General features: G+C 64.1%; 2 protein-coding genes and 1 long non-coding RNA gene across 3 annotated transcripts; 1 reads left to right on the top strand and 2 right to left on the bottom strand.

Annotated features, from left to right (window-relative positions):
* Positions 1-719: 719 nt before the first annotated feature.
* Positions 720-10372, top strand: CHST13 (carbohydrate sulfotransferase 13). The gene is made up of 4 exons (XM_055136297.1): positions 720-849; positions 5542-5618; positions 8825-9688; positions 9999-10372. The coding sequence occupies exons 1-3, from the start codon at positions 750-752 to the stop codon at positions 9671-9673; spliced, it is 1026 nt and encodes a 341-aa protein (XP_054992272.1). The 5' UTR covers positions 720-749; the 3' UTR covers positions 9674-9688; positions 9999-10372.
* A 3612-nt stretch (positions 10373-13984) lies between these two features.
* C4H3orf22 (chromosome 4 C3orf22 homolog) lies at positions 13985-24874 on the bottom strand. The gene is made up of 4 exons (XM_055135037.1): positions 24869-24874; positions 20975-21096; positions 15043-15168; positions 13985-14230 (listed from the first exon to the last, which is right to left on the bottom strand). Exons 1-4 carry the CDS (start codon positions 24872-24874, stop codon positions 14104-14106), a joined length of 381 nt encoding a protein of 126 aa, XP_054991012.1. The 3' UTR covers positions 13985-14103.
* Positions 19235-20523, bottom strand: LOC129404427 (uncharacterized). The gene is made up of 3 exons (XR_008629858.1): positions 20379-20523; positions 19902-20099; positions 19235-19287 (listed from the first exon to the last, which is right to left on the bottom strand). It is a non-coding gene; the product is annotated as an uncharacterized LOC129404427 (long non-coding RNA).
* Positions 24875-25118: the final 244 nt, after the last annotated feature.

Raw genomic sequence — 25118 nt, 5'->3', positions numbered from 1 at the left:
TTTTTTTTTCTTTTTGGGTCACACCCGGCAATGCACAGGGGTTAGTCCTGACTCTGCACTCAGGAATTACTCCTGGCGGTGCTCAGGGGACCATATGGGATGCTGGGAATCGAACCCCGGTCGGCTGCGTGCAAGGCAAACGCCCTCCCCGCTGTGCTATCGCTCCAGCCCCATGCCTGGAACACTCACACCAGGTCCGAAGCCCCTCCAAGGCGGGACTTGATTCTTGTCTCCACACAGCCCCGGGTGACGGGCTGAGGGTGTGAGAGGCCCGGAGGAAAGGCTTGGTGCTGGGGTACGGGCTCCCTGGGGAGACACGGGCTGCCCCACCCCCACCCCCGTAGCAGCCCTGGGGTCCTTGGCACCGGGAGGCAGCAAAGAACGGCCAAGGGACCCACTATCCAGGAGGTGCTCCTCGGCCACGTAGGGAGGACGGCACCCCAGAAAATAAAACCAGAAAGGCCGGGACCTCTGCGGGGACAGGCTCCCTCGGGCCCAGCCCCCAGCCTCCGGCCACCGCCTGGCCTCGCTCGCCCTGGGCGGGTGCGGGAGGCCGACGGGGCGAGGCCCGCCCTTCCCCGCGCGGCCCGGGGCCACCCGGCCGGCCCTGCCCCCGCGCGCGCGCGGCGCTCGCACCCCCGCGCCGGCGCCTTGGTACGAGCCGCGGGGCGGGCCGTCCCGGGGCGGGCCCGGGCGGCGACACCGCAGCCCCCCGCGCCCGCCGGCCGCTCGCCCGGGTCCGGCGCAGCATGGGGCCGCGCGGCTGGCGGAGGCGCGCGCTGGCCGCCGCGTGCCTGGGCTGCGCGCTGCTCCTGCTCCTGGCCGCCGCGCCCCGCGCCCTGCGCTCGGGTGAGTGTCCGCGGGGCTCGCGCGCTGGGGGCCCGCCCCGGACACCCGCCCTCCCCCACCCCACGATCTTGATCCCACCTCGGAGGGGTGTTCGGACCTCGGGGTCCGCGCTGGGGGGGGAAAGCCGGGGACGCGGCGGGGCTGCGCGCCCAGTTATTTCCTCTCCCGCCCACTTGGGTGCCCCCAAGTCCTGCCCCATCGGGGCGCCGGGTGCTGAACCTGCAACTGCTCTGTCCCCGGGTGGCGGCTGGAATCCCCCGGGTGTTAGGGGCTCCTCTGCATCCACCTCCAGGTCTGAGTGGGGAAACTGAGGCAGGCAGAGACCTGGCCCCTGCCTGGTCTTAGCCCCAAGGCTTTTGCTTATATCATTTCCCCATTTCACAGAAGAGGAAACTGAGATCAACGAGAGGGGGTGGGCAGAGCGAGGTGGGGGGCTCAGGTGGGCTGACAGGGGCTCCAGCTGTGGGGACCCCAGTGCCTGTTCTGTGTGCCTTTTCCATGGGTGTATGTGACTGTGTCCGTGAGTGAGAGAGAGAGAGAGAGAGAGAGAGAGAGAGAGAGAGAGAGAGAGAGTGTGTGTGTGTGTGTGTGTGGAGTGTGGGGTATGTGTGTGGGGGGGAGTGTGTGAGTGTGTGGGTTGTGTTTCAGGGGTGTGTGTAATATGTGGAATCCTCGAGGATCTCTGGAGTCCCCCCTTGGACAACCCCAGACTCTGGCCCCCGGGTGAGGAACCCCAGGGTGGGCAGAGACGAGGCTGTCCTGAGGTCACGACGGGGCGGGGGGCTCTGTGCTCCCCATAACTTCCCAGACTAGCCCAGGAGGAGACGGGGGGGGGGCCTGAGAGGAGCCTTGAGGCCACTGGGGCCGGCCACCCTGGGCCTCAGTCTGGGCTGCTTGAGCCCACAGGAGAGAGTGGGGGTCCCTCTCCCCCCTCCGTGGCCGGCCCTCCCACTGCCCCCCAAGCCCATCCACCCGACTCTTCCGAGAGCTCACCCAGCACCTGAGATGCCGAGTGGGGGGGCCTGGCCTGTGACTGGGGGGGTGCCCCGGGGGTGCATGGAGGAGGGGCCTGTGTGTGGGGCATCTCCGGGGTGACACCCCCAGCTCAGGATGCAGCTTTCCTTGTGTCCCCGACTCAGCCTGGGCTGCAGGAAGCCCCCCACCCCCAGCCCGCCACACCCCCCTGTAGGCGGCTCTCAAGTCAGCTCCAGAGACTCTTCTTGGCCCTGACCCCACTGCTTCTAGACTGGGGGTCTCCGAGCCCCACGCACAGCCCTGCTCCCCCAGAGCCCCCCTGCGCACCTGCTGCACAGTCTGGGCCTGGGGTCTCTGGGCAGGCTAAGGCCGGGTCCCCAGGGTCTCCATACTCCACTGTTTGCCCGTCAGAGCCGAGAAGCCAGCGCGGGTGTGTGGCGGGGGGCACGTGGCACACTCGGGGGGCCGTGGGGGGCAGGGCCTCGTCCTGCAGGCTGCCGGCGCTCTGGAAACGTCTGCGGTGCGTTCCTTCTCCCTGCATTCGGGGTCCGGGCTGGGAGGGGGTGTGGGGTGAGCCCCTCTGGGCCAGGACCCAGGAAAGACCCTCACTCTCACTCAGGGTGCGTGGGGCTGGCCCTGGCACCCTGTCGCAGGGGCACTGTAGTTGGCACCCCAAAAGGGGCCAGTTCAAGGCCAGGGTTCTGCCCTCCCCTCCCTGCGCCGTCCAGTGGCTGCAGGGTCCAGGGCTACGCAGTGCTGGACCAGGGGCCGGTGCACAGCAGGAGGGAAACTTCCGTCTCTGCTATGATACCCCCAACTCTGGCTGCAGCCCCTGCCCCCCGGGGCAGCCCCCAGGAGAGCCTGGGCACGGCCACTGCGCCCCCAGCCCGTGCTGACCCCGCCCCCGTGGGTTTGCGGGCACTCTCTCTCCTGGCGCTGGGGCCACGCGTGTCTCTGCTTACTCCGACCCCTTCCCCAGACCTGACCAGGTGAGTGCGGTGTCCGAGTCTGGAGTCTCAGCCCAGACCACCAGGCCGACTCCCCTGAGGCTGGCGGGGGTCCCTTCAGTCAGGGTGGACCCAGGGGCTGATCTCTGGCTCCAGCTCCAGGTGTGACCCTTCTCCGGAAGCCCCAGACACAAAGGGAAGGTTCCCGGGGCTGCAGGGCTCTTCGCCTCGAGTGCGGACAATCTGGGTTTGATTCCCCAGCACCCCGTGTGGCTCCCTGAGCACTGTCAGGAGTCATCCCTGAGCACAGCACCAGGAGGAAGCCCTGTCTGCGCACTGCCAGGTGTGGCCCAGAAAAACAGAGAGAGAGAGAGAGAGAGAGAGAGACAGAGAGACACAGAGAGAGACAGAGAGACAGAGAGAGAGAGACAGACAGACAGAGACAGAGACAGAGAGACAGAGACAGAGACAGAGACAGAGAGACAGAGAGACAGAGACAGAGACAGAGACAGAGACCAAAGAATTATGGTCTTTTCCCCAGAACTTTGTGGCGTTCCAGGAAGAGAATTCGGTTTGGAAACAGGGGACTGAACCCAGACCTCCCCAAATACCCACAACGAAAGGCGGGAAGGGCCTGTCCCTGCCTCAGTCTGGTCACCTGAATGAATGTCCCTGACTCCGGGGGCCACGGGTCACCCCGGAGGCTGCAGTGTGACCCCCCCCAGCCCACCCCTAGGCTGGACGTGTGGCCAGGGCCCTGCTCCTGCCGGCCTGGTCTTGCAACACAGCCCTTCGGGGACTGATTAACCAGCCGAGTGTGGCGTGACCTATGCTCACTGGACCGGGGTCACTAGTGCTTCCCCGAAACGCCAAAGCCTGCAGTCAGCCCCCCGCCCCCCAAATGGCTTGTGCCCCCCTGCCAGGGGCAGCCGGAGACTCCTGGCGTGTGTATTAGGGGGAGGGGCCCCCCAGGCCGATCTCTCGGGGGGTGGCTGGTGGTCTCACAAGGAGGGTCCCCACGTGGTCTCAGGTGTCCCGTCCATCGCCCTGTGGCCCCAGGTGGCTCACTGTCCACTCTGTGCCCACTGGCCAGGGACTGGGGACAGGGGATGCCTGAGGAAGCTGGGAGGTAGAGGCAGGCGGGGGCGCTGGGGGTACCGGCTTGCTGCTGGGCCTTTAGGGGCACCCTGTTCCTCCACGCTGGGAGGCTTGGCCTGGGTTTCTCTGACTTGCTCTGTGCCTCGGTTTCCCCATTTATCAGATGGGGATAATAATAGTCTGTACCAGAGAGGAGTACGGGGGTTGGAGTGCGGGGAGCACTGGGCCGGGAGAGTCCCCTTCCTGCCCTGCTCCCTGGCCTCCCTTTATCCCTGCCGGCCACCCCCCTCCCCACACCCCCGGCTAAGCTGGGCTTGCAGCACCCAAAAGCCTGGGGCTGCATCATCTCCACAGCCTGAGCCCACCCCTCCCTGCCCCCACCCCACCACTGGCCCTGGGCTCCCCACGTCCCTCGGGTCTGCTTTCTGGTCCACGGCTCTGGGACGGGTTCTGCCGCCTCCGCCCAGATGCTGCCCTCGCCCGCGCCGCGGGCACTGGCCACCCCAGCCTGCCATTGTCCCCTTCCTCTTCCCCGGCCCCCGCTCAAGCTCCTGCTATTTCTGTTTTCCCCTTTTCTCGGCAGCAACCCCTGTGGTTTCTGCCCCACCCTGACCACCTGGTGACTCCTGGGGCTGCCTCCGTGGCAGGGGCCTGGGGCCCGCAGCCAGAGGAGGGTCCCGGGCTGGGCACTGAGCCTCCTGGCAGGCTGGGGGGCGGGGGTGGTTAGCAGGAGTGGGTGCTGGGGCACGGGAATCTCCACTGGGCAGGGCACGGTGGGGGGACCCCAGACCCCAATCTCCCAGGCGTCCCCCCTCTGCTGCCCCGGCCCTGCTCTGTGGCGGCTGGGCGGGGTGGCCAGCCCTGTAATCACTGGCCACAGCTATTCTGGGCCGCTCTGGGCACTTTTCCGCCCACTGGTCCTGGACTCATCTTCCTGCCAGCTGGCGGGAGGGGGGCGGCGCTGGCCCGGAAGTCGGGGGCTGGTGTTTCTGGAAGGCCGGGTACTCCCGTACCGCAGATGGAATTGACTTGGGGGGACCCTCTGGGATGGGGTCCCCTCTGCCCACCCAGCTGATCCTAGACCTCAGGGGGCCGCCGGGCCTCTCAACATCCCCCACGTTCCCGATGCCTCTCGGGCCTGGGGGTGCTGCTCTGTGTGGGGTGACCCGATTCTCCCAGGCCCGGGGCTGGCGGACACTGGGTGACTGGGACCCAGGCTGCTGCCCGGAAGTATGTCCTGGGGCGCCTGCCTCCTCCTGTGGGCAGGGGGCCCGTGTCCCCGTGTTCACTCCTGGCTCCGGTCACTTGAGTGTCTGTCCTTCCTCCTCGCTGGGTGGGAGCTGGACCTGTCGGTGACCGTGGTCATTTCCAAGCTGGTCAGCACAGCCACTGCTGGGAGCACCTTTGGGTGCCGCCCCTCGCTGGTCCCCTCGACACCTCCACGTTCCTGCTGCCACATGGGGTGACAGCTTTGGCCTGGGCTCTGCCCGTCTGCCCCCGGCCTCTGCCCTGCTGTGGCGCTCCCCAATTCTGGCACGCTGAGTCCCTCAGTGCAAATCCCTATGACGCCGGAGGCCTGACCGGGGCGCCCTCCGTGCTGCCAGCCAGGAAACGGAGTGGCCAGGCCCCACGGCCATCACGCAGCCAGCGGTGACGTCTGTGTCCCCCACAGCCGCGGAAAGCAGGGCTCTGGGCTGGCTGAGTGGGAGAAGGAAGAGCGCCCTGCAGAGGCTCTACGAGCTGGACCAGGTAGGTGGGGGACCCCGACTCACACCTGGCCACCCTCTGCCTGAGCCCCGAACACACCTGCCCCCCGGGCTGGGCAGAGGGTGTCCCCCAAATTCGAGATCTATCCAGCCCTGCCTACCCCACACTCACCCAAGGCCACACTCTCATGCTCCTGATAAACCAACCTGTGTGTGTGTGTGTGTGTGTGTGTGTGTGTGTGTGTGTGTGTAAGGGATCAGCCATCTGGTGGGGTGAGCCTTTAAGGGAACCTCCAATTTCAGCCCCAGCTGTGTTTGGGAAATGGGCGGCTGTCCAGGAAGAAGTGAGGGGGTCCAGGAGGCAGAAGGGGAGCTGGGTGTGGGGGGGGGGCCGGGGTCAGCCTCTCCTGCAGCCCATGGGCCTGGGAGCTGGCACGTCCGAAGGTGGGATGGGATGGGATGGGGTCTCCCAAGTAACCCCAGGCAGAATGTCTGTCCTCCAGTCCCCCGGGAGGGGCCCATCCCCTGGGCATCTTCCCAGACGTGTTCTAGGCACGTGGCTTCTCTCGCTCCCCGGTCCCTTCCTCAGACCCCCCCCCCCCGCCTGGACGCAGGTGCCCCTCTCCCTGCTGGCCCTTCTGCCAGGTGTCTGGGGAGCCGCTGTTCAGATCACACGCAGAAGCGGAGCCGAGCACACAGGGCGCCTCCTCCCTGCAGCCCCCAGGCGTGCCTCCCCAGACCCTGCTTCCCCCCGACACACACACACAGGCTCCCCTGCAGCCCTGGGGGGTGACCTGGTCAGTGCAGCCTGTGGCTCTGCAGCCATTTCAGCAGGTCCCTCCGAATCCCCCTCAAACCTGCCTTTTGGAGCCGTTTTCACCCCCTTCTCCCCCTGCATCTAACCCCCAAGTGTTTCACTAAATCCTGTTTCACAACTAAACCCTGTTTCACAACTCCCCTTTCACCTAACGTGTGCTGGATGGCTGCAGGACACGTTTATTTATTTATTAATTTAGGGGTCTGGGGGGGGTCACACCAGGCTCACCAGTGGCCTTCAGTCTCCTGACCACGAGACAGACAGAGCGGGGTCTCTTCACCCTTCCCATCTGCTCCCTCTGCCTCCCCGACCCCCGCCTGGCCCCTCCCCTGCGCCCTCCGTCCCCATGGAGTGACCTCTTCAGTTCCCACGCGCCTGTCCCTTCCGAGTGTCGCCCCTCCCTCCCGCAGAGCTGCCTCTTGTGCCTTCGTGGGTGATTTTTGTTTGTTTTGTCTTGGGGCCACACACCGCGATGCTCAGGGATTGCTCCTGGCTCTGTGCTCAGTCAGGGCTCACTCCTGATGGGGCAGCGGGGACTCTATGGGGTGCTGAGGATTGAGTCCGGGTCAGTCACGTGCAAGGCCAGCATCCTCCCTGCCTGCCGCCTTTTAAAGGCGGTGGAGCAGCTGGACGCACAAACACAGGTTCTCCCTGCCCTCCACTGTCAGAACCCCCTCCCCCCCCTCCACGGTGCAGTCCTGCCATTTCAACGCAGCCGTGCAGGTCAGCGGTATGGAAATGCCCTGAAATGCTTCCTCTCCACCGAGAGAGAACCCACCAGCAGTAAAGCCCACCCTCCCAAGCCCCCAACCCAGCACTCTCCTACGGCTATGCAGCTGCCTGCCTCGCCTCACCATCTAGTTCCAGAACATTCCAGCAGGCCTCCAATAAGTCCTCTGCCCACTAGCAGTCGTGCCCACCGCCCCCGCCCCCCAACCCCCAACCCCGCCACCTGACCAGCCCTTGCTCCCTTGCACACCCTGGGCCCCTGCAGATGTTTCCAGCGCAGGGCGTCTGGGGGCGCCTCCTCCCCCCAGCGCCCGGTTTCCGAAGCCGGCCGTGCCCCGGCACGCTCTGAGCCCCACCCCGCTCGCTGCCTGCTCACCGCTGGCCCCCCGGGATGCGCCGGGAGGCCGCTCCCACCCACCCACGCGCTGCGCTGCGCTGCGCAGCCGGGCGTGTGCGCGCAGGTCTTGGATGCGCCGGGTGTGCAGTTCTCTCCGCAGACGCCCCGCTGGAACTGCGGTTCCTGGGCCTACTTCGCTTTTGAGCTGCGATTCCATTTCATATTATTTTGCTGTGTGTTTTGTGTGTGTGTGTGTGTGTGTGTGTGTGTGTGTGTGTGTATGTGTGTGTTCTTTGGGGCTAGCTCTTGTTTTTTTCCCGTGCTCAGAGATCATTCCTGGTGGTGGTCAGGGGACCCTATGTGATGCTGGAATTAGAAAAAAAATGTTGCCCACGAACTCTTGGAAGAAAAGCGGTTCAGGGGAGGGGCAGAGGTTCTTGGAGGTGGTCATCCTGTTTAGGGCAGAAAGGACTCGAGAACAGAAGACGGCGCTGGAGGTGTGGGCTGGGCTGTCTTCCCACTTCTGCACAATTCCCTCTGTGACTGCACCCCAGGGTGCCTGGCACACAGCAGGTGCTCAATAAAGACAGTACTATTACACCCAGTTCTCTTGTCCAAGCACTGAGATTAGAATCTGTGTGCAGGGGTGTGGGAGTGGAAGTAAAGGTATCACGGTCCCAAAGGATGTGTCAAACCATAAATACAGAGCTACGGGCCAGACAGACTGCACAGTGGGCCACAGTGCCTCACAGGTGGCTGTCCTGGTTCCATTCCCAGCACCGCACACAGTCCCCCGAGCACTGACAGGAATGATCTCTGAGCACAGAGCCAGGGGTCAGCCCCGGAGCACAGCGCCGTGTGGCCCCCAAACTAGAAGCCAAGCAACCCCGAATGAGTTCATTTTGTCATGGGACGAAAGCCTACCCTGGGAGCCTGCCCATGCGCCCCTTTCCGACTCGTGCTGAGAAATGAACGTTACTGCTCCTTAAACAGTGCGCCTGCTAGCACAACACCAACCCGCGGCTGCCTTTGGGCTCCGAATGCGATGCTCTGACGTCAGCAGTGCCGTCAATGTCAGACGCTCTGGCGTCAGCAGTGCCGTCACTCTCGGGCGCTCTGACGTCAGCCGTGCCTGCAGTCCTGTCCTTCTCGGGCTCCCTCTGACGTCTTACTCAGTGGCTGTATTCCCCCAAGAGTCCCCCAATGCCCTGCATTCAGGTCCAGGATGTCACCTCGGGTGTCCAATCACCCCGTGACGGATGGGGGGCAGGAGCGGGGGTGGTCCAGGCTGGGTCCTTGCCGCGGGGTGGGGGGTGGGGTGGGGGGAGGCTCGACCCCGACCCACGCCCGCCCTGTCGCCCCGCAGGGCCCGCGCTCCGCCCTGGCCGAGGTGCACCGGCAGCGGCGCGACCTGCTGCGCGGGGCCTGCAGCCGCCACACGCGGCGCCAGCGCCTGCTGCAGCCGTCGGACCTGCGCCACGTGCTGGTGGACGACGCGCACGGCCTGCTCTACTGCTACGTGCCCAAGGTGGCCTGCACCAACTGGAAGCGCGTGCTGCTGGCGCTGCGCGGCGGCGCCCCGGGCCGCGACCCGCGCGCCATCCCCGCGCACGAGGCGCACGCGCCGGGCCGCCTGCCCTCGCTGGCCGACTTCGGGCCGGCCGAGATCAACCGGCGCCTGCGGACCTACCTGGCCTTCCTGTTCGTGCGCGAGCCCTTCGAGCGCCTGGCGTCGGCCTACCGCAACAAGCTGGCGCGGCCCTACAGCGCGGCCTTCCAGCGGCGCTACGGCACGCGCATCGTGCAGCGCCTGCGGCCGCGCGCGCACCCCGACGCCCGGGCCCGCGGCCACGACGTGCGCTTCGCCGAGTTCCTGGCCTACCTGCTGGACCCGCGCACGCGCCGCGACGAGCCCTTCAACGAGCACTGGGAGCGCGCGCACGCGCTCTGCCACCCGTGCCGCCTGCGCTACGACGTGGTGGGCAAGTTCGAGACGCTGGCCGAGGACGCCGCCTTCGTGCTGGGCCTGGCCGGCGCGCCCGCGCTGCGCTTCCCCGGCCCGCCGCGCCCCAAGGCGGCCGCCGCGGCGCGCGAGCTGGCCGCGCGCCTCTTCCAGGACATCAGCCCCTTCTACCAGCGGCGCCTCTTCGACCTCTACCGGATGGACTTCGTGCTCTTCAACTACTCGGCGCCCTCCTACCTGCGGCTGCACTAGCGCCGGCGGGGGCCGGTGAGGCGCGCCCCCAGCCCGGGGTGGGCCCCCGAGGATGTGCAGTTCCGCCGAGAGGGCCCCGGAGGAGGGGGTTGGCACTGCCGGCAGGAAGCGGCGCATCCCTCGCCCTTAGCTGGGCGGCCGCCACGCCTCACCTGGCCGCGTCTGGGTGCGCACACCTCCTGTAGCCGTGCACCTGTGTGCCTGGCGCCAGGCCGGCCCCACTGGCGTCTCTAATTCACCCCCCCCCCAGCCGCAGGCCCTGCCCCAGGCCCCCCCCCCAAGGTGGGGAGAACTGGATAATCGGTGTTTTATTTTATGCTTTCAGATTGCGTCCACTTACTGGTCCACACGGCCCTGGAGCCTGCTGATGCCGCAGACCGGGAGCAGTGGCCTGTGGTCCTCAGCAGTGCCCGCGCCAGCGCGCCAGCCCCAGCTGCTCCCTCCGGCCCCTTCCTGGCTGCCCTGTCCCCACTCCATCCTGGTCTGTCTGGCCAGAAGCCCTGTGTGTGCACCCATGGGGCCCAGGGTACTCCCCGGGGCGGGTTCTCTCTCTCTCCCTCTCTCTCCCCCTCTCTCTCTCCTCTCTCTCTCCCTCTCTCCCCCTCCCTCTCTCTCTTCTCTCTCTCCCCCTCCCTCTCTCTCTCCCTCTCTCTCTCTCCTCTCTCTCCCTCTCTCTCTCTCCTCTCTCTCCCTCTCTCTCCTCTCTCTCCTCTCTCTCCTCCTCTCTCTCCCTCTCTCTCTCTCCTCTCTCTTTCCCTCTCTCCTCTCTCCCTCTCTCTCTCCTCTCTCTCTCCTCTCTCTCTCTCCCTCTCTCTCTCCTCTCTCTCTTTCCCTCTCTCTCTCCTCTCTCTCCTCTCTCTCTCCTCTCTCTCCCTCTCTCCCTCTTTCTCTCCTCTCTCTCTCCTCTCTCTCTCTCTCTCTCTCTCTCTCTCTCTCTCTCTCTCTCTCTCGTGCGTGCATGCGTTGCAGGCACCCAGGTGTACAGGTTTTCTGGCACAGCCCGTTTTTTAATAAATGTGTTTTGTTACTTTCTGACACTGAGTGTTTCTTCTCTTCCTTTGCTGTGGGCTCTGAGGCCTAGGGCTGTCTGACTGTGGGCACCTCACAGCCTCAGTGTCCCCCACCGTGATATGGGAAGAGGGCTGCCTCACAGACCCTCACAGTTGAGAGGGGCTCTCTGGGGAGCGGGGGAGGCGGGTGCACACACTGTGGGCGGGAGGTGCTGAATTCTGCCTGCAGGGGCCCGGTGACCCCCTGGGGAAGAACATAGCCGCTTTCACTCAGTCGGGGTTTAGGCCAAAAGCAGCTCAGCAGGGGCTGGGGCCATAGCACAGCGGGGAGGGTGTTTGCCTTGCACACAGCCGACCAGGGGTCGATTCCCAGCATCCCATATGGGCCCCTGAGCACCGCCAGGAGTGATTCCTGAGTGCATGAGCCAGGAGTAATCCCTGTGCATCACCGGGTGTGACCCAAAAAGCAAAAAAAAAAAAAAAAAAAAAGCAGCTCAGCAGAGCCTGCCCTCGGGCTGCCTGACTCGTGTGCATGCTGGCATGCATGTGCAAGTGTATGTGCGTGTGTGTGTGCATGTGAATGCCCGCATGCCTGTGAGCCTGCCTGCATGTATCTGTTCGTGTTCATGTATGCGCGTGTGTGTGTACGTGTGTGTGTGTGTGTGCTGGACACCTTGGCGACTACTGTCTACCCTCCCTGCTTCGGGAACTGGTCAGCCACAGGAGCCCCTTTCGAGGCCGTGTCCCCCTAGTGACTGCTTCAATGCAATACACAGTGGCCTTTCTCAATTAAAATGCCAGAGGGGGGGGGGCGGAAGAACAGGCCTGGGTACCCTGGGGCGTTTTGGAGAGGCTGGTCTACAGACAGAAACCAGAGAGCAGTCAAGGAAGGCAGCCTAACTGCGGCGAGGACAAAGCCTGTATTTTTTTTTTCGGTCTTGGGGTCACAACTGTGCTCCTGAGTCCTGTTGTGGGGGCCAAGGGCGCCTCTAACCGGGGGGTTCACCACCTGCTAGTCCCCTCCTCCTATGAGGCCCTCCTCAGTGCAGGGGCCTCTCAGAGTCCGCTGGGCCTTCAGGCCGCGCCTCCTGGCCACCCCAATGCTGTGACCTGCCTCCTGGCCACCCCAGTGCTGTGACCTGCCTCCTGGCCACCCCAATGCTGTGACCTGCCTCCTGGCCACCCCAATGCTGTGACCTGCCACAGCAGCAGTTCTGGTCAGCCTGGGAGGGACTGCCACTGTCCCACGGCCACAGGAGCCCACGGTGAGGACAGAAAGTGGGGACCCGGGTGGGACCCCGGCAGGCTGAGGCGGGCGTGGTCCTGCGCAGGCCCGGAAGCAGCCGTTCCTATTGACCAGCACCCAGTTTCCTCAAAGCCACCCCCGGCCCAACCGTGTCTAAGCCACAGCCTCCTCAGAAGAGGCCACCACCGGCCTTTGTTCCAGCCTGCCAGCAGTGCCGTGTCCAGCGTGGCCCGGTGCTGGTGGCCCACCCCCTCCCTGGGCACATGCTCACGGGGAGCCGTCCTGGCTGGCGTCTCTGTGCCCAGAGGTCCACGGATTCCCCACCAGTGGGTCCCGGCTGGGCCAGCGGGTGACCTGAGAAAGGCACCCTCAGACTCAGAGTTGGCGGGACCAGTGGGCGCCCCCCCGCCCCGCCCCTCACTCCAGCCCCTGTGCTTAACTTGCAGTTAGGATTGAAGGCACAAGCCAGCGGTGACGGGGTCTTTGAGCCACCCTGCAGTGCCTGGTCTCTCTCTCGTCTCAGAAGCAGCGCTGGGGTGCAGTCAGCACATCCCCCCCGGGAAGTGACTTCGAGGGGAGTTCGAAGTTTAAAAACAAACTGGTCACACAGGCTTGTTTTTAAAATGAGTTTTCAGGGCCTGGGGACAGCTCCGTCACAGATGTACTCGCCCTGTGAGCCCGAGGCCCGGGGTGTCCCCCACAAGCACCCCACGTGCAGAGAGAAATCCCAGCCGCTCCCAGGCAGATGGCACGACAAAGCGTGTGATCTCTGCCACACTGCAGCCGTGTGTGCATGTGTGTGTGTGTGTGTGTGTGTGTGTGTGTGTGTGTGTGTGACACCAAAGGGGAACACATTAAAATAAATGAATACAAATGACGTCTCTTTTGCTTTTCCTGGCTTTCCGTGTCGGGATCTGTTTCCCAGATTGGGGGGAGCTATGCCCGTTGCTGTGCTTGCTATTCAGATTTATTCATCTTGCGGCTTTGTCCGCCTGTGACCTCCGGGGAGGCATCCCTCTGCCTTGCGAACTTCTGCTCCAAGCCCCAACCCCTTGTAATGGCAGAGTCTTGGGCCTCACTCCCCTGCAGCACTCACTCGGGTGACCGGGGCCTGGGTGGCGGGGCTGCTGAGACTGTCGCATCAGCAAAGCCCTGCGAGAGACGGGGAGCCTGGGTCTCAGGGGGCTGGGGGGTGGGGGTGGCTGCGACAAAGGCTCAACTGCAGTGACTTAAACAGGGGGGAGGTTCTCTCTTCCAGAGGAAGTGGGGCGAGCCCCCTCAAGTCTGTTGGGAGCTGGGAGCATCCCGGGCCCCCCTCCACTCAGCGCCCGCTAACACAGAGGCCCAGTGTCTGCTGATTGCCTCACCCACCCCCCCACTTCTCTTTGGGGAGTCCCTGGGTTCCCCCAAATAAGTGCTTCGAAAGCATATCCCTATCTCCAGGTCACCTCCAGGGGACCCGGCTGACTGAATCACCGCCCCCCTCCCCTCAGGGAGGTCCCGTTAATGTCCCCGATTTTATGTGCCATCCCAAGGACTCGGAGTGGCTTTCTAGTTCTCCTCTTCATAGAACGGGGAGGGGATACGGCTTCAGCAGGTGCCCCCCACCAAACCTACATTGTTCACATCACTCAGCATGATCGAGGTCATGCTGGCCTTGTATGACCACCTGCCAACGCTTGCTGGATGCTGCAGCTCTTCGTCAGGGAAATCTTCACCTCAACGCCATGAGTGCTTCAGGCTACCCTGTTTCAGCGGGGGTCTAATGGGGTGGGGGGTGGGGGACGTCATTTAGCTCCCTTGGCGTTTCCTACAGCGCCAGAACAAACACCCTTGTGCAAATGCTTCATCTGAGGGGCGAGCCTGCCCCGGGGAGACGATCTTCATCCTGTGTTTGCAACCTCATCCCGACACCATAGGATGGGGCGGTGCCCCCGGAGCAGACAGGGAAACGGCCCAGGGCTGTGGCCCAGTGAGTGGGGCTTGAATGCAGTTTACTGGCGAGGTGTGGGCTCGGAGAGGAGGGAAGGCTGGCCCACTGGCCACGGCTCACCTCGGTCCAGAACGGAGAACCCTATGGCCACCCCAGAAGCGCCATGGGGCTCCCTCCGGCACAGGGCTGGCCCTCACTGAGGTCTCGGGGTGCGGGGATCTTGGGGGAGGGGGGTCTGCAGTCAGCACTTGGCCACGGGTCCGGCGAAGCGGCGGCTCAGGAGCTGGAGTTCCCAAAGGTAGCTCATTGGTGACGGCACGGGTGGCGGACAGAGGCTGGACGGCGATGCCAACGTTGGGGCCCCTATTCTAGAGAAATCACAGAGGCCCCTGCTGCCTGGCAAGTCCAGCAAAGCCAGCCCCCACTCCCCAAGATTCCACTCCAGCCCTGCCCTCACAGACCTCCAGGACCTCTCCCCTTAGCCCTGCACCCAGTAGGCCCGCAGGCCGCCCCAAGGCCTTCCCTGGACAGGACTGGACTCACCAGAGACCACGCCCTCCTGAGACCTTGCTCCTGGTGCCACGCCCACTGGAGACCGAACCCCTAACACCCTGCCCCCTCTGGTGCCACGCCCACCCTAGACCCGCCCTTCACAATACCACGCCCACAAGATGCTCCACCCACCCGAGACAGCGCCACTCCCGATGCCACGCCCACAATATGCCACGCCCAGACCCCGCCCTCCCGATACCACGCCCACAAGATGCCCCACCCACCCTAGACAGCACCACTCCCGATGCCACACCCAGCGGATCTGAGTCTCTGTGCCCTTAGGTCTGCATGGAGGGGGGCGGGGGTCTTGCCCAGGGGCTGGGGGCTTCCCATGTGTCCCAGGCCCTGTGTGCAGTGGTGTTCTCTGTCGGCCCAGGGCTGCGCACTGCGCTGGGGTCGGAGGGTCTCTTGCCAGCCCCCAATCTCGCATCCTGGAGCCAGAATCTTGCCCGCTCCACTCTGCCTGTCTCTGTCAGGCAGGTGAGTTAGGGTGCCCACCTAGGGCGGCCAGGGTGGGCCGGGCAGCTGTGGAAGTGACCACAGGACGTGGCTGCCCTTTCTGGGCTGGAGCCTGCTGGGGGCTGGGCCGGGCAGCACCTGGCCAGCAGGGGGCGCCTCGTTGACTCACCCTTTGACGGGGATGGACCGCGTGGGCACCAGTGTCCTCTGCAGGGCCCTCCGGTTCAGGTGCTTCGACTTCACCGACTCCCAGGGCTTCAGGGCCTGGGGGCTGGGGTCCCTCAGCAGGGAGAACCTGGGGGCCCCCACAGTCACCGGGAGCTGTTCTCTCTCCTCAAGAACCTGTTTGCGAGCGCAGCTCTCTGCAGACCTCCACCACGCCCACTCACGCCACAGAGGGTGGGCGGCCGTCCCCGCACCCCGCCAAAGAGGCAACAAGTACAGAGAGGGGGGGCGGCTTGTCCAAAGTCACACAGCCGCAGGGCCCAAGATTTTAGCCCCTGCAGCCAAGTGGCCTGCTTTGTCCAGCCACCCCCAGGTGTGGGCTCCTGGGTCTAACCCAGGGGTCAGGGCCTCGACAGCGTGCCATAGTCTGTGAGCCTCACGGGGCCGCTTCCGCAGGGCTCCTGTCCCCTGGCCCCCACTCAGGGCTCCGGTCCCCCCAGCCTCCACCCAGGGCTCCCGTCCCCCGGCCTCCACCCAGGGCTCCTGTCCCCCCAGCCTCTACTCAGGGCTCCCATCCCCCGGCCTCCACCCAGGGCTCCCGTCCCCCCTCCCCCAACCTCCACCCAGGACTCCCGTCCCCCATCCTTCTACTCAGGACTCCCATCCCCCACCCCTCTACTCAGGACTCCCGTCCCCCACCCCTCTACTCAGGGCTCCCGTCCCCTGGCCTCTACTCAGGGCTCCCGTCTCCCAGCCTCTACTCAGGGCTCCCGTCCCCTGGCCTCCACCCAGGGCTCCCGTCTCCCAGCCTCTACTCAGGGCTCCCATCTCCCAGCCTCTACTCAGGGCTCCCGTCCCCCAGCCTCTACTCAGGGCTCCCATCTCCCAGCCTCTACTCAGGGCTCCCGTCCTCTGGCCTCCACCCAGGGCTCCCGTCTCCCGGCCTCTACTCAGGGCTCCCGTCCCCTGGCCTCCACCCAGGGCTCCCGTCTCCCAGCCTCTACTCAGGGCTCCCGTCTCCCAGCCTCTACTCAGGGCTCCCGTCCTCTGGCCTCCACCCAGGGCTCCCGTCTCCCGGCCTCTACTCAGGGCTCCCATCCCCCCACCCTCTATTCAGGGCTCCCATCCCCCCAGCCTCCACTCAGGGCTCCTGTCACCCCGGCCTCCCCCCGAGGGCTGGAGCGAGGCGGGCGGCGGGAGAGCAGGGCAGTGCAGCGCTGCTCAGGCCCTGTGGGGAGATCTCCAGTCCCTTTCCGGGGCTAGCCTCTGCCCCCTCCCCCAGCCTGTCCTGGGGCTCCCGGGATGGCCGGGGCAGGGCTTGGCCGAGGTTGGGGTCGGCACCTGTACGGAATCTTGCTGGCAAAACTCTCCTGAGCCTTGACCCGATTCTCCTTACTCCTCCTGCCCTTCTTGGCGGCCCGCGCATCCATTCCGAAGGGGGTCACGCTGGGAGGAGAAAGGCGTCAGGGCGTGGGCGGAACCAGCACGGCCCGCGCTGCGCTGCCACTCTCGTGTGTATGTGTGTGTGTGTGTGTGTGTGTGTGTGTGTGTGTGGAGAGGCATGTGGGAGTGTGTGACCTCCGCGTGCGTCTGTGTGGGAGTATGTGTGTGTGTGTGTGGAGAGGTGTTGTGTGGGAGTGTGTGTGAGTCTGTGACCTCCGTGTGTGTCTGTGTGGGAGTATGTGTCTGTGTGTGTGGAGAGGTGTGTGGGAGTGTGTGTGAGTCTGTGACCTCGCATGCATCTGTGTGGGAGTATGTGTCTGTGTGTGTGGAGAGGCGTGTGGGAGTGTGTGTGAGTCTGTGACCTCGCATGCATCTGTGTGGGAGTATGTGTCTGTGTGTGTGGAGAGGCGTGTGGGAGTGTGTGAGTCTGTGACCTCGCGTGCGTCTGTGTGGGAGTATGTGTCTGTGTGTGTGGAGAGGCGTGTGGGAGTGTGTGAGTCTGTGACCTCTGTGTGCGTCTGTGTGGGAGTATGTGTCTGTGTGTGTGGAGAGGCGTGTGGGAGTGTGTGAGTCTGTGACCTCTGTGTGCGTCTGTGTGGGAGTATGTGTCTGTGTGTGTGGAGGTGTAGGAGTGCGTGTAAGCCTGTGGCCTCTGTGTAGGAGTGTGTCTGTGTGTCTACTGTGTGTGTGTGAGTGAGCTCTGTGTGACCTGTGTGGGGGTGTGTCTGGGTGTGTCTGGGGCCTCTGTGTACGTGTGTGTGTTCATCTGTGAGTGTGTGATACGCCTGCGCTGGCTCCGGCCCTGGCAGTCACCACAGTCAGCCGATCCTCATGGGTGATTCTGAGGCCCCATCCAGCCCCGCCCTAGCCCTGGCAACACTCGCCCCTCGCTACGGAGACGAGGCCTCTGGCTTCCGGAATGTTCCAGAATATGGATTCCTGCCCTTGGGAGCCTTTAGAGCAAGTTTCTGCCTTTCCTGCCGTGGCCCCTGTCCTACTGGCTGGCCCCCGCCCCGCCCAGGCGCCACTCCTGGCCCTCGCCTGTGACCCCCTTGGGCTCCTTTCTCAGCTCTGGTCAGCAGTGGGCACGTGAGGGCTGATGCCAGCGGGTCCCCGGGTGACGCGGAGAGGACAGCCGGCTGCCCGGGGCAGGGAGGTGCCGCTTTCTCCCGGGCCCTCTGCCCGGGCGCAGGCGGGAAGTGTAGGGCCACTAAGGTCTGCGGTGAGCCCTGCACGGCTCGGACCCACCTGCGGCCAGCCCCGCCGGGCAGGCTCTAGCCACACCTGACGTCCACTTGCCCTGCACAGCCCAGCTGATCCCCACCTCCCGGTGCCCAGGACGGACTCGGGCTAGAGCAAGGGACCTCTGTCAGAAAGAAGAGCCAACCCCACCCTCCCCAGGGCTAGGCGGGCTGGGGGCCTCTGCCTTCCCCCCAGAAAAGAATTCAGGAGGACACGAGGGGGCAGGTACGTAGATTTTCTTGGAGGTTTGAGGAACAGGAGGGAGAGGGAGAAAGCGAGAGAGAGAATGTGGGCTTCTCCCCCCGCACCCCAGCACTGGGCATGAAAGTATGAAAGACATCTCAGAGGGCCGTGAGCGACCTGCTCGGGCGCCACACGTGCTCGGCCGCAGCACGTGGGCCAGGCAGCACATGGGCACGGGCAGCACATGGACACGGGCAGCACATGGGCACTGGCAGCACATGGACACGCCCGCACATGGGCACGGGCAGCACATGGGCACGGGCAGCACATGGACACGGGCAGCACATGGGCACGGACAGCACATGGGCACGGGCAGCACATGGACACGGGCAGCACATGGACACGGGCAGCACATGGGCACGGGCAGCACATGGGCACGGGCAGCACATGGGCATGGGCAGCACATGGACACGGGCAGCACATGGACACGGGCAGCACATGGGCACGGGCAGCACATGGACACGGGCAGCACATGGGCACGGGCAGCACATGGGCACGGGCAGCACATGGACACGGGCAGCACATGGGCACGGGCAGCACATGGACACGGGCAGCACATGGGCACGGGCAGCACATGGACACGCCCGCACATGGGCACGGGCAGCACATGGGCACGGGCAGCACATGGACACGGGCAGCACATGGGCATGGACAGCACATGGGCACGGGCAGCACATGGACACGGGCAGCACATGGGCACGGGCAGCACATGGGCACGGGCAGCACATGGGCACGGACAGCACATGGGCACGGGCAGCACATGGGCCGGGCAGCACATGGACAGGGGCAGCACATGGGCCGGGCAGCACATGGGCACGGGCAGCACATGGGCACGGGCAGCACATGGGCACGGGCAGCACATGGGCACGGGCAGCACATGGACACGGGCAGCACATGGGCACGGACAGCACATGGGCACGGGCAGCACATGGACACGGGCAGCACATGGGCACGGGCAGCACATGGGCCGGGCAGCACATGGGCCGGGCAGCACATGGGCCGGGCAGCACATGGACACGGGCAGCACATGGGCACGGGCAGCACATGGGCACGGGCAGCACATGGACACGGGCAGCACATGGGCACGGACAGCACATGGGCACGGGCAGCACATGGACAGGGGCAGCACATGGGCACGGGCAGCACATGGGCCGGGCAGCACATGGGCCGGGCAGCACATGGACAGGGGCAGCACATGGGCCGGGCAGCACATGGGCACGGGCAGCACATGGGCCGGGCAGCACATGTCCTTGCTTCCTCTGTCCAGGCTGGCCTCTCCCGGTTTCTCGCGCGATGCTCTGTGCCGCCCCAGCCAGGACCACTCGGGAGAGGGAATAAGAGAGAGACAAGGGCAGAGGGAACGGTTGGGGGGGGCGGCCAGGAGGCAACTCCCGGGGCTGGCACACCTCAGAAGTGCCAGACCCCGAGTTCGATCCCAGCCCCTAGGAAGCCTCTGACACCCCTGGGCGTAGCTCCGGTGCCCCTGCACCCTGGACCCCGCGATATCGCTGACCTCCATGCTCACACGGTCAGGCCCAGCAGTGCCGGGAGTGAGCCCTGGCCCCCACATTTCGCTTGGCAGCCCCCCAACAAACGAAAAGGCCCCTTACTGCCGTGTCCTCAGACTGTCCCATGACCACAGGGTGGTGTGTGAGGGTGGCGGGGAGGTGAGGGGCCCCCAGGGGTCCAGGGAGGACACTGCACTCAGCAGGGGGATGCTCGGCGGGAAGTGGGGGAGCAGGCGGCCTCGGGGGGCCCGACATGGAAAGGAGCCTCGAGACAGTCGACAGAACCCCCACGCGGCTGGGCCAGAGGGACGGGGCGACACTGCAGGACTGGGAAGGGGGGCCCAGTGGGGGGCGATGGGGGGCAGGTGAGGGGGCACCTCTAGACACGGGAGGTCTCCAAAGGAAGTGACACGGAGTGTGCACATACCCCCACTCCACGCAACTGGATCCGATGTCTAAAGGTGGCTGGTGGGGCTGGAGCGATAGCACAGCAGGGAGGGCGTTTGCCTTGCATGCGGCCGACCTGGGTTCGATCCCCGTCATCCCATATGTTCCCCTGAGCACCGCCAGGAGTAATTCCTGAGTGCAGAGCCAGGAGTAACCCCTGAGCATTGCTGGGTGTGACCTTAAAAGAAAAAAAAAAAAAAAGAAAGAAGAAAAAATAAAGAAGCTCACTGAGGGGACGGGGACAGTGCCGAGGGCAGGACGTGCTGACCCGAGTTCGATTCCCGGCAGCCCAGGGTCCCTGAGCACTGCCGGGGTGGCCTTGGCAGCCCCAACACTGCAGGACCCTTGCGTCGCACACCCCTGCTACCCACAGCTGGCCCAGAATCACTGGCCATCCCGGGCCCCGGAGCACCCCCGGGGAGGCCTCCCCGAAGAAACAAGTGAAAGCTTCGTTTACCTGAGCTTACTCGGCCAACCACAGCGGGAGCCTGAGAGGGTCCTGTCAGGGCAGGAAAAAGTCAAAGCGGAGGACAGCAGGACGCAGGGCGGCGGGCCCGGCCACCACGCTCCACCTTGTGTTTTATTACTCCCACGGGTAGGGCCACAGGTGAGGGGACAGCTCCGGGCCCCCAGTCAGCCAGGGAAGCCTGCGGCGAAGGGACCCCATGAGCCCCCCCAGGCGCCTGGGGTGTCCAGAGCCCCCCAGGGAAAAGTGGAGCTGAGGAAGGCAGGAGAGGGAGGCCCAGCCCTGCCCCCCTGCTCCCCCATGCCAATTGACGTGGGATGGGGGGGAGGGACATTGGGGAAACAGAGGCAGCCAGGGGCCCGTGGCAGGGGGAGAGGCCTGGTTCCGATGCGCCTGGTGGAGCCTTTCAGGGTCGTGGGGGGTCTGGACTGAGTGGTCACTCCCGCCTGGTGGGGCAGGGAAACTGCTCTGGGAAGAGATTCACCCACAGTGTTCAGGGCCTCTTCGGGGGGTAAGTGCGAGGTGCCGCCCCACCAGCAGCCCTGGGGGCCCGGGGAGGAGGGGGGCCTCTCGCAGTGGGCCCTCACCTCGGGGCGGCGGTGTGTGTTTTCCTGCCGGCCCTCAAGGTCACTTGGGGTTCCAGAAGCAGGTTTGTTTGGAAAGGGGCAAAGGGTGTTGGGAGGGAGCCCGGGCCAGAGCCGGGCCCCTGCTGCCACCATGTGGTGGAAGCAGGAACAGCAGCAATAGGCTGGGCCACTCTCTCTCTCTCTTCCCTCTCTCTCTCTCTCTCTCTCTCTCTCTCTCTCTCTCTCTCTCTCTCTCTCGGGGTCTCACAGAACCTTGGAGATTTTTTTAATTTTAATTTTTATCATTTTTTAATGAATCACTGTGAGATACAGTTACAGACTTACAAACTTTTGTGCTTATGTTTCAGTCGTAAATGATCGAGCACCCATCCCTCCACCAGTGCCCGTTCACCAGCGCCAGGGGGCTGGGTACCTTGGAACCGGGGTGGGGGGCACGAGACCTGTGAGCAAGGCTGCGCCCCCGCAGGACCCCTCCCCTCTTGCCCCTCTGTGGCTGCAGGTCTGAGACACACGGCCTGGATTTCAGGGGTGCTACTACCTGGTCACCCACAGCCTTGCACACGGGGGAGTCGGGCTGGCCAGGGCCCAAGACCTGGTCTCCTCGGCCCCAGCCGGACCTCCCTGCGAGGCAGGGCCAGTGGCCAGGGGTCACCCCTTCTGTGACATTGGCCAAGAACCTCGTGAGGGACACATTCCGGGGATCCCCGGGGAATATTCACAAAGGGAGGGTGGGGGAGGGGTGCCAGCAGGGTCCCTGCAGGGCCGCAGGGCACGTGGAGGCGGGAATTCTTCCCCTCGCCCCCTCACACACGAGAGCCCTATTTCTCTAGCCAGCTCTCGGGGGCCCACCAAATCGGGGTCCCTTGTCTCAGGCACTGTTCTTCCAGGCAGGCACCCCCAGGTGGCCCCTTCCTCGAGGACACTGTCATCTCCCGCCCTGGACGGACGCTGCTGTCCTTGCCGTGGGGGTGCCCTGGGCTCAGCTCCGGAGAGTCAGTGTGCAGAGACCCCCCCTCCCGAACAATGGGGGGCTTCAGAGGGCCACAGCTGGCCCCAGGCCAGGAGCATGCTGCGGGGACGGCTCCGCGCCGTGTCCATCCCCGGGAGGACAAAGGTCACATACACTCTGAGGGTGCAGACGCCGGTGACGGGACTTGCTTTGCCTTGTGGGTTGTGAGGCCGCCCCGAGCCCCACTGCTGGCTGGCGTGGCAAGGGTGACCTGACAGTGCAGCCCACGTGGCGTCCACAGGCCCCAGCCAGAGGCCCCAGGCGGGGGGGAGGGGTTCGCAGGCGACCCTGGGAGCTCCAAGTGACACGCACAGCCCCTCCCACAGCAGGGTGGGTGCAAAAGGGAGAGGGGAGCCGAGGGGCTCGGCTCAGGCCGAGGGAGAGTCCAGGGGGACAGGTACCTGCCCTGCACATGGCCACCCCCAGGTGGAGCCCCGGCACTGCATCTGGTCCCCTAACAGCCCCAGGAGTGATCCCGGAGCACAGAGCCAGGAGCAAGCCTTGAGCACTGCTGGGTGTGACCCAAATACAGCCCCTCCTGTCCTCCGCCCACAATGAAAAGGGACAACTGCAACCTGAAGGGTAAGGGACAGTGCCCCCGGATCAGGGCCACTGCCACTGTGGCTGGAGAACTACAAAGGATTGCAAGCCTGCAGCTCTCACTGCATCAACAGCTAGAACTTTCCATGACTCCAAGAAGTGCCCTTTTGTGGCTTCCCAGTACTGCTTCCCTTTCCCTCTGTGTGTGTGTGTGTGTGTGTGTGTGTGTGTGTGTGTATTTGGGGGCCACATCGGGCTGTCTCTGCACTCAGGGATCACTCCTGGCAGAAGTGTCCACCCGAGTTTATGTAAAGAGATATAAATGTATACGTAGGGAAACTTGTTTTACTGTTGGCTTATGAGACTCTATTTTCCTTCTTTCTGCAGTACAGGGGGTTGAGCCCGTGTGTCCCACATGCTCTTCTGCAGAGCTGCGGCCCGCCAAGATGACAGGTTCTGAATACGAGCCCTTCGGGGGGGTCTCACGTTGTTTTTTCATGGAGGCTGGCCTGGGATATTTTTTTTGCTTTTTGGGTCACACCCGGCGATGCACAGGGGTTATTCCTGGTACACGCACTCAGGAATCACTCCTGGCGGTGCTTGGGGACCATATGGGATGCTGGGACTCGAACCCCGGTTGGCCTCGTGCAAGGCAAACGCCCTACCCGCTGTGCTATCACTCGAGCTCCTGGGAATTTTTTTTTTTTAACAAGTTTTTCTTTTAAGAGGTTTTAAATTTTGATGAAGTGTAATCTATCATTATTTCCTCTTATGGCACATATATTTTATAGGCTAAGAAATTTTTGTCGACTCTGAGATTATGGAGGTTGTCTTCCATTATTGATGCTGGAAGTTTTAGAGTTTTGGCTTTATACTACAATCCATTTTAGTTCCTGTGCACTGAGCAGCCTGAAGTTCACTCTTCCCGCTTATGGATGCCCGATCATTCCAGCGACATCTTTCATTCTGTGAAAAGATGATCACTTTCCCATTGATTTACTTTGGGTTCAGGTGTCAAAAATCAATTGACCACGCCATGTGGGTGTATTTCAAGAGTCTATCAGCTATTCATCTACCCTTATGCCAATAACACACTCGCCTGGTTTCTGCAGTGGTGGACCACGTGACAAAATTAAGTCCTCTATAATTTCCTCAGGTCATTTTAGCTAGCTAGTGAGCCGGGGCCTCTTTATATCAATCTCAAGTTCATTTTTCACTATTCGCTGTTGCTGTCAGAGGATGCTGGCAGCTGGAATGGTAGAACAGCGGGGAGGGCGCTTGGCTGGTCAGAGGCCAGGCTGGGTTCAAATCCCAGCAACCAGGCTGGAGCAATAGCACAGCGGGTAGGGCGTTTGCCTTGCACTCAGCCGACCCGGGTTCGATTCCCAGCATCCCATATGGTCCCCTGAGCACCGCCAGGAGTAATTCCTGAGTGCAGAGCCAGGAGTAACCCCTGTGCATCACCGGGTGTGACCCAAAGCAAATAATAATAATAATAAAAAAAAAACAAACCCCAGCAGCCCACACAATCCCTGAGTGCAGAGCCAGGGCTGACCCCTGAGCACTGCCAGGTGTGGCCCCCAAAACCACACCCGACAAAAAGGGTGCTGGGAAGTTTTGGTGCCTGGCAAATAGCTGTCTCACCCTGCTCCCCCATCCTCTCCCTCCACCCATCCCTCCTACTGAACGCAGCTTTAAAGCCCGGAGAGGACTTGGCAATTGGAGGCCTCTGAGAGTAAGCAGTGGTGGGGCCGGGGAGGGGGCCAGCAGTGCAGCAGCTGGGCCCGTGGCTGACTCTGGCCATGGGGCAGGGCCTGCAGCAGCTGGGTCCATGGCTGGGCCTGGCCACGGGGCAGGGCCTGCAGCAGCTGGGTCCGGGCTTGCTCTGCAGTGGCGGCTTCTGTGCCCAGGCTGTCCAGGGGACCCACACACGTGGAGGCTGAACCTGGTCCCGCGTGGGGACCAAGCCTGCCCAGCTGCTGGAGCCATTCCAAGGGTCCCGGGCTCCCGCTGTCCCTGAGACCCCCTCTTAGAGCTGGGCTCTGGGCGTCCCGCTGTGCCCTGCGCAGGACGATTTGTTCCAGACTGCTTGGGTCCCGGTGGCGGTGGGGCATGGCCCTCGGAAGCCCACTTTCCTCCGGCTGCGGCCGAGCCACTGACAGCGCCGCGCAGAGCCCATTCCCCCTGTTTCTGGTGGCTGAGCTCTCGCCAGGCGCCAAGACTCGGCACTCGTCCAGCTGCTTCCCGCAGACGCCCCGAGACCGTCCGCTGGACCCCCCAGCAGCGCTGGTCACAGCCCCTTCCCGCGGGCAACCGGACCCCCGCCTCACTTTTCAGGCCGTTACGTTCATGTTTCGCTTCTCAGCAAAAACAAAAACTCATCCCAACTCTACCAGGGGACGCTGCGTCCGTTATTTTGGGTCCCCGCCCAGCCCTGCCCCAGCGGGGACGTCCAGGGAGCAGCAAACGGCCTGCCCACAGACGGACAGCGTCCCCGGCCTGGAGCAGTGCTCGGGAGTCTGGAGGGCGTCAGCACGCGCCGACTCTGCGCAAGGCCTCCAGTCGCACCCCCGGCACCACCTTGTACCCCAGTAT

Source organism: Sorex araneus, chromosome 4 (genome assembly GCF_027595985.1).
Source record: "Sorex araneus isolate mSorAra2 chromosome 4, mSorAra2.pri, whole genome shotgun sequence".
Classification (NCBI taxonomy): Eukaryota; Metazoa; Chordata; class Mammalia; order Eulipotyphla; family Soricidae; genus Sorex; species Sorex araneus.
Note: the sequence above shows the minus strand (reverse complement) of the source record. Positions and strands in the feature narration are given on the sequence as shown.

Bases quoted from the DNA above. Each gene is read 5' to 3' on its own strand.
- CHST13 (XM_055136297.1), top strand. From the start codon at position 750: ATGGGGCCGCGCGGCTGGCGGAGGCGCGCGCTGGCCGCCGCGTGCCTG. The intron at 850-5,541 runs GTGAGTGTCCGC...TGTCCCCCACAG, and splicing joins GCCCCGCGCCCTGCGCTCGG to CCGCGGAAAGCAGGGCTCTG. The intron at 5,619-8,824 runs GTAGGTGGGGGA...GTCGCCCCGCAG, and splicing joins GGCTCTACGAGCTGGACCAG to GGCCCGCGCTCCGCCCTGGC.
- C4H3orf22 (XM_055135037.1), bottom strand. The intron at 15,169-20,974 runs GTGAGGGCCCAC...GGGGGCCCCCAG, and splicing joins ACACACACCGCCGCCCCGAG to GTTCTCCCTGCTGAGGGACC. The intron at 14,231-15,042 runs GTGAGTCAACGA...TGATTTCTCTAG, and splicing joins CGGTCCATCCCCGTCAAAGG to AATAGGGGCCCCAACGTTGG.